The sequence below is a fragment of the Canis lupus genome, chromosome 24 (genome assembly GCF_011100685.1).
Source record: "Canis lupus familiaris isolate Mischka breed German Shepherd chromosome 24, alternate assembly UU_Cfam_GSD_1.0, whole genome shotgun sequence".
Classification (NCBI taxonomy): domain Eukaryota; kingdom Metazoa; phylum Chordata; class Mammalia; order Carnivora; family Canidae; genus Canis; species Canis lupus.
Genome location: NC_049245.1, coordinates 162,849 through 182,382, shown reverse-complemented (window position 1 = coordinate 182,382; position 19,534 = coordinate 162,849). Strand labels below are relative to the sequence as shown.

Below are 19,534 nucleotides of genomic sequence, written 5' to 3'. Positions count from 1 at the left end.
TGCAGAGTGGCCAAAAGCAAGTTGTACTTGATAGAAGCGCGAACTCTTCTCACTGTAGCATTCCAGGTGTTCTCTCTTTAATTCTCAGGCCGAATTCATAGATTTTCAGGATAATTTGAAGGTTTTCTAGGTAATTTGGTGGAGACAGGTGATTTGGAGACCCTACTCTTCCGCCATCTTGCCCCTCCCCCCCAGTTTCCAGGGTATTTAAATCCTGAGTAGCAACAACGGCGCTGGAAATGCAACTGTATCACTTGTACCCAGATCAGTGACCTGAAAGTTCCTCTTTCATGGCCTCGAGGCGACTGACGTCTCAAGGCCCATGTGTACTGGCCTCTGTCCCATGACTGCCGTCCCCCACACAGGGGCTGTGGGGGCTGCGACCCAGACCTCCTGCTACCTCAGAGGCACCTGGGATCCTGAACCAGACCTATGCGGAATGCAAGGCAAGACCATTTATCTCTGAAGGAGTTTTGCCCATAGAACAAACGGGTGACCATATCTTTTTAGACATGAGCTGAGCTAACAAGCTGTTGTATTAGTGATTCAATCAGGACATTTGTCCAGTAGAGAATCTCAACAGTCTTTGAAAATATACCCTCATACCCTTAACTCAGTGGAACAACGGATCTAGTCTGAGGCCCACCTGAAGCACGCCATCGGCCCTGCCCAGCACCACAAAGATTTCCATTTATTTCTTAGGCGAGGGCAGCAAACATGGGCCCAGAAGTAGAAGAAATTGGACCCTGCTGAAAGGTGTCCCACCAGCCGGTCAGCGACCGCATGGCCAGGGAGGTGGGCCCCCCACCCTAGGGCAGAGGCCAAGCTCTTGAGCAGGACTGTATTGACTACGAACCCTCATGGTCCTGGGCTGGCTCACTTTCCTTGGTCCATTTGGGTCTGGGCTGTGATGCTGTTCAGATGCTGGTGAGCCTTTTGTGGCTGAAACATGCTGAAATGTACTGCTTCTTCCGGAGCAAGCTGTCAGCTCGCTGAGCTGTAATGTCAGGCAGGGTGGTTGCTGTTGTGGGCAGAGCTTCTGTATCTCTCAGGCTTGGCCGATTTTCTGATCTTTCTTCCACCCACATTTCCTGCCAGTGTTCTCTCTGGAGGGGCCTGGTCACTGACACAAACATATTACTCTGATCCCAAATAATCCCAACCTTTTGAGCTTCCAGGAATGACTCTATAGGATCCACCAGGGCACAGGATCTCCCCCATCTGAGTCTCAGTATGTCAGGAAGTGGAAACACATGGCATGGGGCCCAAGGCGGGGCTGGACCTCATTAGGCAGAAATCAGAGCACTCAGGACGGCCACCCCCTGGAGGATCTCAGATGCCTCCGTGCTCTGGAACTTTCACCCTGGAAAGATAATTGAGGGAAAAGATAAACCACAGGCTGGGCTGGAGGAAGTTGGTCTGGGAAGCAGCTCAGGTTGTGATACACATTTCTGAGCCGAGCCACTCTCCTGCCTGCTAGAAAAAGACACTGCATTTCTTATTAAAGTGTCATTTCCATCATGTTGGCCTTGAATGTTATAATAAGATTATTAATTTTTTTTTTTTACTTTAAGAGAATTGTAGGGTTAGATGCAGTTGTAAAAACCTGTACAGAGATCCCACGAGCCCTTTATCTGGCTTTCCTCAATGGTAACATCTTGCACAACCAGAGGACAATCCCAACTTGGATGTCACATCTGATAAAGATACAGAACATTCCATCGCCAGGGTCCCTCCTGCTGCCTTATTCTAGCACAGGCTTCTCCCTCCTCCTCCAGACTCAGCTGTCCAGCCCTACAACGTTGCCACTTCAAGAGTGATCCTACAGGACATACCCTGAGCTTGGCCCTTGCAGGCAGCAGAATTCTCTGAGACCCACCCTGGTGCTGCACACACAGAGAGCCTGTTCCTCCTCAGTGCTGCGTAGTATTCCACAGACAAAGGCCCTACGGTTTAGCTGTTCCATCGGTGACGGCTATGGGGAGGTTTCCCTGCTTCGGGGTATCACAATAAAGCTAGGGGCATTCATGCACAGGGCTTTGTGTGAACACTGGTCTCCATTTCTCTGGGATAAATGTATCGTTTCTGGTGCCATTCCCAGATCCTAAGTTTTCATGTTTCATTTTATAAGAAATTGCCTAAGTACTTTGCAGAGGGGCTGTGCCACTTTACATTCCCACCAGCAGTGAATGAGAGACCTGGTCTCTGCATCCGCACCCTGTGTAGAGTCACTGCTCTTCCCTGAGCCACTGTTATGGGTGTGGGGTGATGCCTCACCATGGTCTCACTCTGCATCTCCCTGGCGGCTGCTGAGGCTTCTCCCAAGTTTCTGGGCGTTCTCTTCAGTGAACTGTCCAATCATGTTTTGGTCTTTCTTTCTTTCTTCTTCTTCTTTTTTTTTTTTAAAGATTTTATTTGTTCATGAAAGACACAGAGAGAGAGGCAGAGACCTAGGCAGAGGGAGAAGCAGGTTCCATGCAGGGAGCCCAATGTGGGACTCGATCCTGAGACCAAGGATCACACCCTGAGCCAGGGGCAGGTGCTCAACTGCTGAGCCACCCAGGTGTCCCTTGGTCTGTTTTCTAATTGGATTTCTTGTAATTTATTATGGAGTTCTGAGAGTTCTTTATATATGCTAGATACTAGTCCTCTGTTGACTGCGGTTTGCAATCTATGGTCGTTTGCCCTTTAAACAGGGTAGCGTAGAAAGCAAAGCTTCTGGTTTTGATCTTGTGAATTGTGCTGATGTGTTTCTTTGGCTCTTTTTTCAAGAATGTTATGGCTTTATGTTTTTCATTTAAGACCCTGATCCACTTTGAGTTAATTTTTGTAGAAGATGTGAATTGCAGGTTGAAGCACTATTTTTCTCTTTTTTTTCCTTGCTTCTGACTGTCCAATTGCACCAGCACCGCTGTTGAGAAAGCTGTTCTTCCTCCGCTGAATTATCTTGCACTCCCGTCAAAAACTGGTTGGGCCTGTTTGCGTGGCTCTATTTCTGGATTCTCCGTTCTGTCCCCTGTGATCTCTGTGTCTGTCGCTCTGGCCCACCTGCACCGTCCTGACCATTGCCGCTACCTGGCACAGCCATCCCTCTCCGCTGACTCAGCATCCAAGAAACCAGCAACCCGTGAGGATTATGCACTTTGGCACCCACAGCCTTAGGAGCAAAACCTGGGCCTGCTGAGGTCATTCGAAGGTCAGCCCACATTCCTGAAATTCGACAACCAAGTTTCCTTGCTCCTTGCCCGACCTCGGGGCCAGGAAGATGGTGCAAACGACAAGCAGTAAGGTGAAGCTGCCAGAGTCAGCACAGATGTCCGGAAAATGGCCGAGCTCTGCTTGCTGCACAGAAAGCCTCCCTAGGGCCTCTACCTTTCTGAGGCCGAAGGCCAGTATTTTAGTGCCATTCAGCCAGTTTGGCACGTAGACGATCCACAACAGCGGGAGACATCGGGGAGAAGGTGGTCAGCCGGGGACAGGGGTCCCCAGTCTACAAATCTGGTCCAGTAAATCCCCACACTGGGCGGTGAGTGGTGACACGGCTTGGGCCTGGCACAGCCACCACGCCTGCTGTAATTAGGGCCCTTTCTGTTCCACTCAAGAAAGATGTAGGAGATGCCAGGAGGGGAGAGTGGGGTCTGGCAGGGAAGTTCTAGCCTCTGCTCTTCCTCTCCCCTTGGCTCCCCCTTCAAAGTTCCTGCCTCACCCCTTGACTTCATGATGTGAGATGAGCTCCTCAGCACCCATCCCTGAGGCAGCACCCCGAGGGCACCCCGAGGGCAGCCAGTTCACTAGAATCTACCAGGGTAGACACTTACTTCCCAGCCACTGGGGGATGGGGCCAGTCCTTTGCTAAAGGTGTGGCGCACAGACACCCGTGTGGTTTCACGGGGAGGCCCAGTCATGCTCCTGTATTGTTTTAAGATGTATTTATTTTAGAGAGAGAGAGAGTGCGTGGGCCAGGGAAAGGGATGCAGGGGGAGGGAGAAGCAGGCTCCCCCCTGAGCTCAGAGCCCAACTGTTTGGGGCTGGATCCTACAGCCCTGGGATTATGATCTGAGATGAGACCAAGAGTCAGGTGCTTAACCACCTGAGCCACCTAGGTGCCCCTTAAACTGCCATTTCAAGGGGCAAAAAAGAATTCACTTTTGGTTATTACCTGATCTTTTTCAGAGTGAAAGAACTCAGATGATTCATTTCTTCTGTAGTTTTTGTGATAATCAACGGGTCCTAACATGCAAACGTTCGTTCTATGAAAGCCTCTCTACAGGAGGATCTGTGCAGAGTGAAAAAATAGAAAGTCTGTGAAGTTTTTGTGTTACTTTTGTCACCCAAGTGCAATTCCTCAAAAAGCTGAAATTAATTAAAACGACAGGGCCCTTGTCTGCAAATGGCTGCAGCTATTCAAAGGTATGTGTGATGGGTTCCACACCTGGGGGTGACATCCAGATGCCGACCCCAGGGCCTACGGATGGGACCTCACTCTGCAGATTATCACATCAAGATGAGATCCCGTGGGTGGGCTCCAACCCCGGGAAACCGCGTCCTTTTAAGACACATAGAGGTATGTGCTCGGGGTCACGCCAGGGAAACCAGAGCTGCGGGGTCCCTGGTTGAGGCGTTGGGGCGGGGGGGCGGGGGGCGGCCTGGAGCAGACCCGGCCTCCCCCACCCCTACCCCCACCCCTGCGCCCTCAGAGGCCACGAGGCCAAGCGGCACCGCGTCTCGGATCCGGGCCCCCCCCCCCACCGTGACACAGTACATTCATGTTCCGGAGGTTTTGTTGCCGCCGCCCCAGCAGACAAATGCAGCATTTTGCTTATTATTTTGGGAAATAACTGTGGTTTGAAAGACTCTTTAGCTAAAGCAGAAACTTCTCCGGAAGGAAGCCAGCTGACAGCGTAGTTCAGTCTTGAGGAATTCAACTTCCTTGGCTCCCCCTACGAGATAATTTGGTTCGAGTAAATAAATTATGTCTTCATAGTAACGCAGAAGTCCTGGTTTATATCCATCGTGTCTCAAATGCTACTCTAGCGCACATCTAAATAAAAAGGGATTAACAATAATATTTCAACCTTGCCGGAGCTCAGTCTGCCCGGAAGGAATGAATCAAGCCCAACAACAACGCTCCGTCTTGTGAAGTTATCACGGGCAGACTTAAATATAATCCCGAGAGCAGAGGACATTTATCTCTGAAGACTGTCTGCTCGAACATTTCCGTCTGGTTCTTTCCACCTCTAATGTAGTATGTGTTTGCAAATCACATCTGAATAGTTCTCTTGAATTTAATTAGCTTTTCTTGTGGTGTCCATGGAAGGGAAAAATTCCAAAATATACTTGGGCATGGAGAAAAGTTTAGGAAAAAAACAAGAACCATCACAACTAATCACACCCGTAGCTGTGACTCTAGAGTGTTGTCATCTTGCCGTTGAATGAGTCAACAGAGACTTTTTGTTTATTTTCTTATTTTTTTAAGTCAGCTCTGCACTCAGTGTGAGGCTCGAACCCACAACCGTGAGATCAAGAGTCACTCCGTCAATCAAGCCAGGCCGGTGCCCCCGAAGCTTTTCATTTGGAAATCATCTCAGACGTATAAGAAAAATTACAAAAAAAAAAAAAAAATTACAAGAATAGTTCACTGGAGCGCTCCTGTACATCTACTTGGAATCATGTATGAACATCCTGCCCTGGTTATTTTGCCTCTTTCTACCCGTATCCACATTCCGGTAGCTTCTTTTTTGCCAGTAATTGATGGCTACATATTTACTGGGCAGTCGGTTCTGTAGAAAACACTGTGAGAAGAGGGGGAGACACAGCTCACGGGCTGCCCAGCAGGAATGCTGAGTCACTTCAGTCAAATCCAGGACAAATCTCCTGCTTCCAGACCGAGTGGATCTTGGGAGTTACAGGGGAGCACGTTCTTCCCAGGACACCTCATTTTATTCATTTATTTATTTAAAAAGATTTTATTTATTTATCTGGGACAGAGAGGGTGGGAGTGGGGACAGAGAGAGAAGCAGACGCCCCTGCTGAGCACAGAGCCCACATGGGGCTCAATCCCAGGACCCCGAGATCAGGACCTGAGCTGAAGGCACATGCTTCACCAACTGGGCCTCCCAGGCGCCCCCTAATTTTATTCTTTACTCTCCCTTAAAAAGATTTTATTCTTAAGTGATCTCTACACCTAATGTGGGGCTTGAACTCACAGCCGTGAGATCCAAAGTCACGTGCTCCACCAACCCCGCCAGCCGGGCACCCCAAGACCTCACTGTAATCCAGCATCTGCATCCTGAGTGGCCCCTCACAGCCTCGTCCTGCAGATCCGTTGCTCAGAACTTTGCCCCCAGTTCTGAGATGTGCATTTTCCAAGTTCAGGAACACTGTGTCTTCTTGGTGGACACAGACATCAGTGGACCCCCACCCGCAGCCCCTGGAGCTGTGCCCGCTGCATCTCTTGGTGAACAAATGAAAACCCAGGTTGAGTGATTATATGTGAAGCCCGTGAGGAGCACCACACATTTAGGCACCGGGAGAGCCTCCTTTACCGGGGAGGACACTGAGGCTCAGGAGTGAAGTCACTACCCAAGCCCCCCACCCCCCGCCACTGGCCTCTGACCCTCACTCAGCAGGTGCTCCCCCACCAGTCCTGTCTGCCTCTCTGGGGGGCCCAAACTTTCCGTGTGCTCAGGCTGAGTGGATATTTCCTTAAGCAAACCAAACCCTTCATAACCCGTTTTCTTCTCAAGGATTCAAGTATTGAGTGTTCATGAGCCCAGAAAGCTGGGTTTACAGAACCCAGTTATGACCACAAAAAGTCCTGGGTGGGAGAAGGGAGCTGAGCAAACTTCCCGGACAGGTTTCTGTGACATTTGTAGGCGGTCCGTATTAAGGAAAATCAGGTCTTCTAAGTATCTCCTAAGCTCGCCCGCAAACTGGCAAAGTTAAGGGAAGAAGTAGGAAGAAAATCCACCCTTTTGATGGCTCCCTGTGTCCTAACTGTCACTGACTCGCAGGACGCACACACAAACCTCCCTGAAAGCAGGGGCCACGGGCGCCGGCGTGCCAGCCTCCTCGGCAGACCCACGTCCACAGTCACGAGGACCCCGATGTGGAAAGTGAGTGTGGATCCTCCGCGGTCACACCAAACGCCCAGTGTCCCTCCTGGCAGGCGAGTGCTAAGGAATTAACACTTCTTTGTAAAAAAGGACCAAACCCGCTGGGGCAGACTATAGCTTGAGGCCAGGGTGTTTCTGACCTTCTGGATGTTCCTGCCTTACGTAACCAAATTCATAAAGGTGAATCCACAGGAAAATATGCAGGAAAAGCTGCTCTGGCATCTCTCACTTGCATCGAAATTTCAGTGGCCTGGCCATCCCTGCAAAGCAGCGTGTCCCCGGGGTGGGGTGGGGTGGGGTGGCAACGGGGCTCGCACATCAGGAAGAATTAAGAATTAAGAATTTGGGGGCAAAGTCCTTCTGCTCAGCGAGAAGCACCGCTGGGGTGCGGCTCTCCCCGTGGGTGGATCAATGCAGCCGAGGCACCCTGCGGTCACCACGCAGGGGGGAGGGGGGGGCGAGAGGAGTGCAGAGGGGGGCAGCCCCACCGCATGTCGCTGCACTGACTCACCTGGAAAAGACAAAGAACAATGTGATTTGTAGGTGGTTCTGATAGCTCCAGGCATCCAACTCTTCCAGTTTATGATACAAATCTTAATCATTAATGGCTAAGATGAAAAACAGCTGCCCCGAAGTTAGGAAATTCAAATGGGTTGTTTCCTGAGATCACATCATACAAAAGGGGTCTGTCCTGCGAGGTCCGGCCCAGCCTGCTCCAATGCCGACCACCGTCCTGGTTCTCTCCTGTTCTGGGCCAGCTGGTCAGGGTGCAGGAAGCTCCCACACCCAATGTGGGGTTTGAACTTGTGGGGTTCGAACTTGTGACCCTGAGACCAAGAGTCGCTCAGTTGCTGACTGAGTGAGCCAGCATCTCAGCAAGATTACATTCTTAATAAAGAGGATGACCTCCAATCATGATGATATTCTTCTGAGAAAATGCTAAATTCCTAAAGTCCTGTTTTATGATTTCTAGAAACCTGCTTCTAGGGAATCAGGATCAGTATGCACTTGGCACCACATTGGAAGGCAGCCTCACTGCCCTGTTCACTGGACGCCACCAGCTCCAGGAGGAGGGGCAGGAACGTCCTCTCTCCACCGTCTCCACTCACCGTGCAGGATGCTCAGCCTATTGAGCATAAATGTTGGTCGAATACTTGCTTGTTCATCTTATGAAAATGATCTCTTGAGTCAACCCTTAACTTGCTCCATGTATTTTAGAAATAAACTCGATTTATATGCTTTTCAAGATTCTCATGATAAAGAAGTTGGATGTGACTCAGCAACTTTGTGATAGAAAGCCACCTGTTCTATCCAATTCTCTGGCAATCCAGGGTGTGAAATGAGATGTGAAATGTGGTTAAAACCACAGAGCTGCACGCTGCCCACCTTCCTCCGATCGAGAGAAGAGGTTCCGTATTTTGGGCCTGGTTCCCTGGAATCCTTGGTTTCATGAATAGGGCTCATTCATTTTATGGATTTAGGTATTCTGGTATCAAAATCAATAAGGCCTGGCATGTGGTTGTTTTGTCTTTCTGAATTAGAGATGTTGCTGCCCGGTTTTGACGTCAACACATCACTTAGTCCTGCAGAAGCACACCTGGAAGCTCTCTCTGTCTCTGCAGTCTGGGACCGTTCAAAGGACATTTTGAACTCAAGTGTCTCGGAACAGTTTGATCCTATGTCCCCTGTGGGACCATCTGAGCCAAGATGCCTTAGAAAGGACAGTCTTCACACAGGGCTTGCAGCTTTGGTCCGACGAGTCAGCTCGTCGGAGCATTGAGGGCTGTTTTCATGTTCCAAATATTTTATAGTTCATTTAATTCCCCTAACTTTTGCTTTCTCATTTTTATTCTGTGCATTTCTTGTACTTTCTTCCATCATATTTAGCTATATATTAGCTGAGAATTTATCCACTGTTATAAGGTTCCTCTCAGGTTATTTTTAGCTGATTTAATTAAATTGCATTTCATCTTACAAATTCCTTCCTTCTAGCTTTACTTAGTGTACGCGTGCATGCATGCACGTGTATACATATGTGTGCATGCGTGTGCATGAGTATGTACGAATGTGCGTGTACACGCATGTGTGCATGTGTGTATGTGTGTGCATGTGCATTTGTGCACGTCCACATTTTTCTGATGATTTCAGTTGAAGACACATTTACTTCACTTTCATTGGCTGCTACTCCATAACATGCCCTATTTTCCTCTGAGCGCTAAGTTAGTGGTATACATTGTCCTTTGTTTTAACTCTATAATCTAGAAATAATATCATTGACCTCACGGTGTGAATGAATACAAATGCACAGAATCATCTTTCTTCTGAAATTTTGTATTGAGCCTTTCCATTATTTCATGTTACAAAGATAGTAAGGGGCACCTGTGCTTTTTTTTTTTAATAGATTCTTTCTCTTCAAAGTTCAAATATGGATGCCATATTTCCTATTCTGTAACAATTCTGTTTTTCCTATCATTTGCCCAGTTTTCTACTGGCATATACATTTAAGTAGTTTCTCATAACTTAAATAGTAATTAGTAAATAACCGTTAAAAAATTTTAACTACTTGGAAGTGACTTGATTTTCGGGAGGAGGGAAGGCATTTGGATGTCAGTAAGATATTTCTTTAGTTACTTTATTAGGATTGGTTCTTGTTTTAATAGATTGGAATCCACAGAATCCATTTCTTCCCTGGGATACAATCACTCTTTAAATATATAGATCTATATCTTTAGTTCAGGAAAGTTTTCGTAAATTATATCTTTAAATATTTTTCTTTTCTGCTCAAACTTCCTTCTCTGTGAGGGAGAGGCAGACACTAGTTACACACGCCCTTTCTTTGACTTCTTTTTTGTCTGACTTCTATGTGTATGATTTCCCCTAAAATCAATTTTAACTTTTTGTTTCTTAGATCCTATTTTGTGGAGTATTCTCAAACTTGCCATCCATATCCTCCACTCTCCGTTTTGTGACTCGGTTATGTTTTCCTTTTGCTCAGCCTGTGTTTCTGGCATCTGTTCCCGTTCTTTCCTCGACTCTGTCAATTCCCCTTTGTGCTCCCAAACACTCTTTAGCTCTGACATCTTGGCTCTGTACTCTTATTTCAGAGAAGTGACTTCTCTGTGCATTTAGTCTTTTTTTTTTTTTTTTTTAATTTTTTTTTTTTTTTTATTGTTTATGATAGTCACAGAGAGAGAGAGAGAGGCAGAGACATAGGCAGAGGGAGAAGCAGGCTCCAAGCACCGGGAGCCCGACGTGGGATTCGATCCCGGGTCTCCAGGATCGCGCCCTGGGCCAAAGGCAGGCGCCAAACCTCTGCGCCACCCAGGGATCCCTGCATTTAGTCTTGTGTGTGGAGAACATCATGCCTATGCTCTGACCTGTGTGTGGCAATCCTTTTTAGGCCTGGTCCTCCTCACGGTCATCTTTAACGACTACTTCTTGGGTAGCATGACACATCATCCCATGATGATTTGAGTTTGTTATGAGTGCCCACTTCTGCACGAAGGGGTCCATCCCACAGTGGCCAGGGAGCACGCCCATGACACTGGGTTTTGTGACTGTGGCTGGTCTGGGCTCCACAGAGTCTCTCTGGATCTCAGGGAACCCCCTGAGAACACACTGGAGCCCCATGCTCACCTGTCTTTTCACTGTGTGGCTACCCCAGCATGTGTGTCTGTGTGGCTCCAGGTCTGTGGGCCACCAACAGCCTTTCTCTGGCTACCACATCAACAGATGGTTTCTTCAACAGATGGCTTCCCATCAGCCCTGTGTCCTCAACACTTGTGTTCCAAGGGGTTCTTTTAGCTGTTCTGTGTTGTATTCTCTTTTCTTCCAAACCAGGGGCCTTTGTGTGCTGTTGAGATTGGAGAACTCTGTGTGCTCTTGGAAATGGCAGGGTCCTCTCTCCTTTTGGTCTAATTTTCTCTGCAGTGGCCACCACTTGGGGGCTTCTTGGTCATGTTCTGGGGCATGGATATTTCCTGGTGTCTGGGAAGATGGAATTCCCACTTCTGTTTCTCAGTATTTTTGTGGATCCCAGCTGTAATCAGAGGTAAGGGAGCACAGAGATATTTCTGCCACCATTATAAGCTGGAAGTCATGTGACACCTTTTCCATTATTAAGTAGTTCTTTAGTTCTGGCCAGAGCACACCTGCCTACCAGCTTACCTCCCCAGAGGAAATATTTATGCAAATCAACCTCATGATTTAGAACAGCAACCAGTTCATACCTTCCTTAGAACTTAAAAAAACATTCTTGCTACAAAGAAGAGTGATAAAAATAATTTCTCATTTGCTTACCCCAGTGGCTTGTTAGGCAGAAATACCCGCTGAGGAATGACCTTTTGCCCTGGCCTCTCGCATATCACAGAATTGCTGCTCTGGAAGAGGAAGCTGTAGGCTGTCAGACAAAGCATGAATCTTTGACAGAAGCTCATCCAGCAGATCAGAAACGTCATCCAGGTAGTAATTCTGAAGCAAAGAAAATCAGATTAGTGAATGCCTTCAAGAAACTGTTTTTTTTTTTTTTCTTTTCCCCTCATTTTCTGAAGTATTTTATGATACTGACTTTAGATGGCATTGTGCTTTGTTAGAAAGCTAACTGGATCCTGGAGTCAGAGGCCTGGGTGCTGGGCCGGAATTCTAAGCTCTCTGTTCCCTGATGCCCCAGGCACATACAGGTGTGCACACTAGTCCCTGACTCCCCAGGTCACACGCAGATGAATGTTGGGGTTCAGAATGCCCATATGAGGACTGTACCGTGGATTTAAAGGCAATGAGGGATGGTAAAATATATGATAAAGAGTGAAGCCCTATAAAAATGCCCAAGATCACAATCGCACATGATTGGCTTTGGACCTGTACTGAGTGATGCCCAAGTATCAGTCACAGAGGAGTAGCCTGGCCTTCAGTGTGCCGTGGTCTGCTTTGATTCGCTTACATTCATGTTGGGGTGACTAGGCTCAGACCCTGTGCTAAGTCCTCATGTTTGGGGAGAAGTTTGGCCCTGGTGGCAGAAACCGAAAGCAAATGGTTGCTCTGCAGGGACAGAGTGTGGGGCGGGGGGGGGTGGGGGTGGGGGGGGGAGTCTGTGTTAGCAGAGGCCAGAGTCCTAAACCCCATTTCTAACCTTACAGGGTCATCCAAGGATATCATGAGCTAATGGAAGAGACTGTGCTTCTAATCTGCTAAGTGCTTTAGAATTTCAACTGGAAAAGCCACGGCTTTGCAACAACACTTAGCAAAGAAGCACAATCACACTTAAATAACCAGAAGCAACGCTGTGCAAGGAAAGCATCATCTGGATGAGCCATCATGCTTGCCGGCCCAAGACCCACAGCTTACATGACTCTCGACCATCTCGGCCTCTTCCTGCTGTGGCCTTTCCAGTCCCAGCCAGGCCAGGGCCTCTGTCCGCACATAGGCAGTCACGTCTGCCAGTCTCACAACAGACTGGCTTTGAAAAGATTTCCTTCTTTGAGCAAGAGTCGTGAAGGAACCTCTCAGCTGGGGAGAATAAAAAAAAAAAAAAGAAAGAAAAGAAAAAAAAACAGACAAATTTCATGTTATCAACCAAAACATGGCTTTCCTAATGTGATAGACTATAAAATGGAGATTATAACTGATGATGCTATTCTATCACCTTTTAATAAGACGGTAACTGCTTAGCAAAAAAGTCAGGAAATATCTCTCATGCGTTGAACTAAATTGCAACAAGATGAATTCAGTAATGAAAATGGATCTTATGGGCACCCGGGGGGCTCAGTCGGTTAGGCTTCTGCCTTCAGCTCAGATCATGATCCGAGGCTTCTGGGATCGAACCGCACGCCAGGCTCCCTGCTCCGTGGGGAGCCTGCTTCTTCCTTTCCCTTTTCCTTGTGATCTCTCTCACTCTCAATCTCTCTCAAATAAATAAATAAAATCTTTAAAAAAAAAGAAAGCAAAAGCATTTTTCTATAAAGGGTGTTTTCAGTGTCTAACAGTTGAGGACAAAGATGGTCAACAGGGTGGACATCTCCACATGCAAACTTGGCTTCAAGGTGCTCTGCAGCCCCTCCAGGCTGGGGGCAGCTACCCCCGCCCCCTACCCCGCAAGGCAGGGAAACGACCTCACGGGGCCTCTGCAAAGCAGCCCAGCTTGTTCCTTTCTCGACTGCAGGCTGAGACCTGTTAGGTCAAAAAGCCTGTGGGCACAAAACTCAAAGTTGTATGCATTCAACTGTTGTAAAAATAGTCCAAACAAGCAAAGTTTGAGCCATTTTGAGCCTGCTTTGCATACTCTGCAGAACCTCAGGGACAGCTGTTTCCCAGGACTCCAAGACGCTGCTGCCCCTGGGCGCTCCGACTCAGCCTTCCCACTTGCTGCCGGGCGCCATCTACCCACGAAAGACGCGCACAGGTCCCCTCCACATCCCCCTGGCCTTCTCCCCCTTCTTCTTTTTTTTTTTTTTAATTTATTTATGATAGTCACAGAGAGAGAGAGAGAGAGGCAGAGACATAGGCAGAGGGAGAAGCAGGCTCCATGCACCGGGAGCCCGATGTGGGATTCGATCCCGGGTCCCAGGATCGTGCCCTGGGCCAAAGGCAGGCGCCAAACCGCTGCCCCACCCAGGGATCCCCCTCCTCCCCCTTCTTGATGGTGGCCCTGAGACACAGCCTCTGGATGGTCTCCTGCCACGACGCCTGTCAAGATGTGGCCACATAGAGCTCGTGTGGGTTACTGTCTCTCGTGGTCATATCTTTTTCCTGCATCAGCCCTAAATCCCTGAGCCCTAGCAACGGGCCAGAACCCCGCAGGGACACCTAGGTGCTGAGCACAGGACACTGTCCGTTCAGATAGCATATGTGGGCAGCAGGCTTCCTGCCCTCCCAGCCACAGGAGCCTGTGGTAATGCGTCCCTGCTCCTGCACTCAGAGACGCTGGGCACCACCGCCCTCCTGCTCCTAATGACAAAGTCCAAGCACCTCATGATATTAGCATGACATTCAGTGCCCGCCACACCTGGCTCCAAGCATCATTACCCAAACCACATCTGCTTGACCCTGAGCTCCATCATGGGCTTCACCACCACCTTTGTTCTTATGCTGCACCCCCAGCCCTCCACCCCAGACTACAGATGCCGCTCCCAGGCGTCTCCATGGGCTGGTCCCTCTCATCCGCCTAAAGGCCACCTCAACTATCCCTTCTTCTGTGTGAGGATGTCCTGGTCTCCTCAGGAGGACGAAGTGGTCGCTATTTCCCTTACTCTTTGAGGAAGCTTTAGTTAGGTTCTAAAACCACAGATAATTTGTGGAGCTCCTGAGTGGTTCAGTTGGTTAAGCAGCCAACTCTTGGTTTCAGCTCAGGTCATGATCTTGGGGTCCTGGGATTGAGCCCCATGTGGGGTTCTGTGCTCAGCAGGGAGCCTGCTTGAGATTCTCTCCCCCTCTTTATCCCCTGCATGTACACTCTCTCTCTCAAATAAATATAAATAAATCTTAAATAAAGTAAAATTGCATACAATTTGCTAAAAACTACTAAACACTGAAGAAAAACAACAAAGACCTAAACAAATGGAGGTACAGGGATGCCTGGATGGCTCAGTGGTTGAGTGTCTGCCTTTGGCCTTGGGTCATGATCCCGGGGTCCTGGGATCGAGTCCCACATTGGGCTCCCCACAGGGAGCCTGCTTTTCCCTCTGCCTGTGTCTCTGCCTCTCTCTGTGTCTCTCATGAATAAATAAATAAAATCTTAAAAAAGTAAAGAATGAAACTAAACAACTTCCAAGAGAAACATAGGAGAAAACGCATGTGACCATGAGGTTGCCATTCATTTTCAGATAGGACACTAGTAGAATTTATAAAGGAAGAAATTGATAAATTGGCCTTTATAAATATTAACAACTTCTACAAAAAAACCTGTTAGGAGAATGACAATGACAAGCCACAGAATGGGAAAAATATTTCCAAATCACATATCCAATAAAGGAAATGTATCAAAAATCTAAAAATTGCTATAATTCTTTGTTTATACACGTGTCTTCCTCTATGGACTGTGGACCATGTCTTCCTATGTTTGTTTCACCATTGCCTGAATAGAATAGGTGTTCTTTAAGTAATTGTTGAATGGGCGCATGATTGAACAAATGAGTGGATGGATGGATGGATGGTAGATGGATCATGGATGGATGGATGGATGGATGGATGGATGGATAGGTGGATGGATGGAGGATAGGTGGGTGGGTGGGTGGGTGGATGGGTGGCTGGATGGATGGAAGGAAGGAAGGAAGGATGGATGGATGGATGATAGGTGGATGGGTGGATGGATGAATAAGTCTATGGATAGATGGATGGATGGATAGATGATGGATGGATGGATGGATAGATGGATAGGTGGACGGATGGAGGATAGGTGGGTGGGTGGGTGGGTGGGTGGATGACTGGATGGATGGACGGAAGAATGGATGGATGGATGGATGGATGGATGGATGGTAGATGATGGATGGATGGATGGATGGTGGATGGATGGATGGTAGATGGATGGATGGATGGATGGATGGATGGATGGTAGGTGGATGGGTGGATGAATGAATAGGTCTAAGGATGGATGGATGGATGGTAGATGATGGATGGATGGTAGATGGATGGGTGGATGGATCAATAGGTCTATGGATGGATGGATGGATGTATAGATGGATGGATGGATGAATGGTAGGTGGACAGGTGGGTGGATGGATGGATGGAAGACTAGGTAGATGGATGAGCAGTGAGTAGGAAGCTAGGAACACTGAAAGAAACAAAGGGCTCAGGTCTGAGCATTGTCAAAGTCTGAGTTTATGGTGTGTGTGTGTGTGTGTGTGTGTGTACATGACTAGATTTGCAAGTGACGGATCAATAGGAGGCTGGGAAACAGGGAGCCCCATTCCTAATGCAGCCCTGAGGCCAGAGAACCTGTCCAGTGAAGGCTAGCCGATAGACTGCAACCCTTATAAGGTGGGAAGATTGAAATAATAAGGCAAGTTAGCAGCAAGTGTGAGAGGAGGTTGGGAAAGAGACAGGGTGTGGCTCGGTGCCTAGAGGGCCGGGGGCTCCCTGGAGGAGGCAGCTCCCTGGAATGCTTGGTCTTGCTGGACCTGTTCAGGTTGCAGCCATGTCCAGCCCCTGCCCAGCATAGGGCAGTGGCCTCAGGGAGCCATGGCCACGTGGGAATGTGCACACGGACCAAGGAGAAGGTCAGCCCGACGGCAGGTGGATCCCAGGCACACCCTGACTTCAGAGTCTGGGCAACAGGCACGTACCATTCCCAACCATGCGGTGCTCATCACCATGAAGAGGGCCCCGCAGCACCAGGCTGGGGCCTGCAGGTCGGACCTGGAAAGACGGGACCGCGGGCCTCGGGAGAAGTCTGTGAGGGTGCCCGGTGGCACCGCACGCAAGTGGCTGTGCGCGGCCAGCGCCAGGACGCCTGCCAGCTGCAGGGAGAGAGACCGTGACCCCGGGCCCTGGGCCCACAGAGCCTAAGACAGGCTTGCAGGCTTCCAGAGCTTTACAGTAACAAGAAGGTTGGAGAAGCAGTTATTGGAGTGTTGGTCATGTCATCCCTCGTGGCCTGGCTCCTCCTGGTGCGTGCCCTCTGAGGCCCTGCTCACGGCCCCTTCCTCCCCGCCCCCTTCCCCCCTCCCCTGACCCTCCCCCAGAGCCCCCCACCCTGCTCCTCCTCCATCTTCAGTGGGGAAGGGTGCCTATCCCTCCTGCCTCTCCCTGCCCTGTGCCCTTGCTGCTGGCAGCCGCGCTGTCCCAGGGGCTGGCCCTGTCACCCGCCCCGTGGCCCAGCGCCCAGCAAGGCCCCGGTAAAATAAACCACTTACGGAGCAAAGAGAGTTCAGTTTAGCTCAGGTGACATTTTATGGTCGGTTGTTGGCCTGGGAGCCTGGGGTTGAACCCGGGGCCCAGTGTGTGTGCGCACGTGTGTGTATCTAATGCACCAGCACGAGACGGCCCCGGTGGGCGGACCTGGCCATCGCAGCACCCTCCTCGGCTGCACCCCCCAAGCCCCTGCTGCTCCCATTTCCCGGCTCCCTGTCCCAGCCCTGCATCCGGGGCCTCCCTACGAACACGTGGGCACTCCCTTCACTTGCCGTTACTCCCCCAGTGGAATCGCGCACCGCCAGCGTCTGGACCAAGCAGGTGCTCTCCCTGCATGCCCGTAATTTCTGGACGGTTTGGATTCTCTGCTTAATTTGGACATAATTTATTCATGATGTTCTGAGCTTTTTTTCTTAATTTTTTTGCACTGCTTGTATTGCTAAGGGCTATAATATAGATGAATTTAATAGATAAGCTCCTCACACGTAACCTCTGGGCCTGGGCAGCCACCAGGCACACACCTTCCATGTGCTTCTGGAGAGAGAGCTTGGGGAACCGGCCCGCAGGTGTGACAGTGGGTTTAGGAGAGGTGCAGCCGGGCTTGAAGCCAGGTCTCCAACTCCTGTGTCGGCTTCTCCTGCCCCGGCCACCGAGCATAAGGCCAGCAGGGTCTGGGGACCTGTGCTTGGTGCCCTGGGAGGCTGACAGCCAGACCACCACATCAGGCCAGCTTGCCTGCACCCTCGTCCACCTGACAACCTGGCTGTGGGGCAGGATCGCCAGGGACCAGGTCGGAACCACCTGCACCCCAGAACGTGGCCAGCATCCCACGCGGGGCCCTGGCCCTCCTGATTCTGGGTATCAGCAGCCTGCCAGTGCGGGGCTGAGCCCTGGACCCCCCGGGCATGGGAGCCAGGCTGTCCAAGCACCCACACCTACAGGTGTGTTTTCTTCAGAGGCCCACTGAGGCACGATTCTGTGGGGAAGGGGGAGTAAGCAGCTCGCAAGTGGGCTTCGGGCAATCGCAGGGGCGTCTCCAGGTGCAGGGCCAGAGTCGGGAGTGTCACTGGCGTTAGTGCCCCACTCCTGCCTCTGAGGAAGGACCCTGGCCTGCCATGCGGGGTTGTGATGATTCGGGGGGGGGGAATCACGAGAGAGCCCTGCGTAGGCTGCGTCCCCCTCGAGAAGGTGCCGAGAGGGCACGGCCTGCGCCCGCCTCCCGGGGAGACCTCTTACCGCTGCCGCGAAGGCGCTGGCGAGCGAGCGCCGCATCAGGAAGGAGCAGGACGCCGTGGTGCCCCGGATGCTGACAAGGTGGACGCACTTCAGGGTCAGGAGGAAGGAGAGGGTCCCCTGCAGCCACATCACCCTCTGAGACAGAAGGACAGAGCCGGTCAGCGGGTCACCCCGGCCAGCGAGGGTGCACGACGCCCGAGCACCTGCCAGCCCTGCTCCAGGGGCACGTCCCACGGGTGGGTGTCCACTGGGTGTGACGTCTGCGGGACGGGAGGCGACCATCTGCACAGCAGGAGCAGGACGCGGAGTAAGGACAAGTCGCGACGCAGCTGCCAGCCCGGGACCCTGACTGGGCCAGCTTGATGCAGGTCTGCACGGCTCAGACCTGGCCGGCTGCCCTGTCTGGGCCTCAGTTTACCGGGCTGGGAAAAAGCAGCCACAAGAAGGGCCTCACGTCCCCAGGCCACAGTCAGGGAGCACTGTGCACCATGTGGGGGGCCGGCAGGTGGGACCACGCTCCTGTCGGTCGGCCCCACGCTGTTCACGCCCCTGCCCACGTTGGGGGGGTTCGCTCACGGACCAGCGCTCCGGTCTTTGTATGGCTCCTTCCTGGGGGCCAGGCCCCCTCTCTGCATGGGGGCGTGGGTGTTGGCCACCAGCCCGTGGTCCCCGGAACTCAGCCTGGCCTCGCAGCTGCGGCTCTGGGGTGGAGCCCAAGAAGGCGGAGGAGCCACAGAGCCCAGACCCGTGGCGGGGGGGGGGGGGGGGCGCGGCGGAGCAGGAGCCTGAGGGAGCCCTCCTGGCAGGTGAGCAGCCGAGCATACGCCTCCCTGCCCCCTGGAGCCTCCAGCCCTGAGGAGAGAGCCCCCCGAGGCCGGGCTGACGTTCGCGGGACTCGGGAAGGCCGGGAGGGGCCGCACTGCCCCCTGAACCTTCAGGGATGTGCATGAGCTGTCCCCTCGGGCGGCGTCACGGGCACGGCCCACCGAGTGGCCCCGGACGCCCCGTCTGTACCTGGCTCCATGACGCCGCGAGGCTGAGGTCCATGGACCCTCGGAAGTGTCCTCTGTGGAGGCGGTCGGTCACTGCGCCCGCCACGGTGGCCAGGTGGCAGGAGGCGGCATAGCGGGCGAGACCGGCCCCGGCGATGGCGAGCTGCGAGGGCGGGAGAAGGTGCCTCAGGGGGTGTCCCGGGGGGGCCCACCACGGCCCCCGAGGCTCAGCGGGCAAAGGGAGCCGGGGGCAGCGAGGGGACGGACAGCGATGCCGTGCGGAGGGTCAGCACGCAACCGGGGGACTGCCTGACGGCCGGAAGGAGCCGGCACAGCAGGTGGCATGTC

The 19,534-nt window shown here is 51.3% G+C and overlaps 1 protein-coding gene across 1 annotated transcript in view; it reads right to left on the bottom strand.

Annotated features, from left to right (window-relative positions):
• Positions 1-6,085: 6,085 nt before the first annotated feature.
• Positions 6,086-19,534, bottom strand: part of LOC119877460 (polycystic kidney disease protein 1-like 1) — a 79,964-nt gene continuing 66,515 nt past the window's right edge. The window contains exons 51-56 of the mRNA XM_038571395.1: positions 19,209-19,349; positions 18,195-18,329; positions 16,391-16,564; positions 12,459-12,620; positions 11,415-11,585; positions 6,086-7,626 (exon numbers count right to left, since the gene is read on the bottom strand). Coding sequence (XP_038427323.1) covers positions 11,427-11,585; positions 12,459-12,620; positions 16,391-16,564; positions 18,195-18,329; positions 19,209-19,349 — 771 coding nt within the window. The 3' untranslated portion in view covers positions 6,086-7,626; positions 11,415-11,426. The remainder of the gene's footprint in view (positions 7,627-11,414; positions 11,586-12,458; positions 12,621-16,390; positions 16,565-18,194; positions 18,330-19,208; positions 19,350-19,534) is intronic.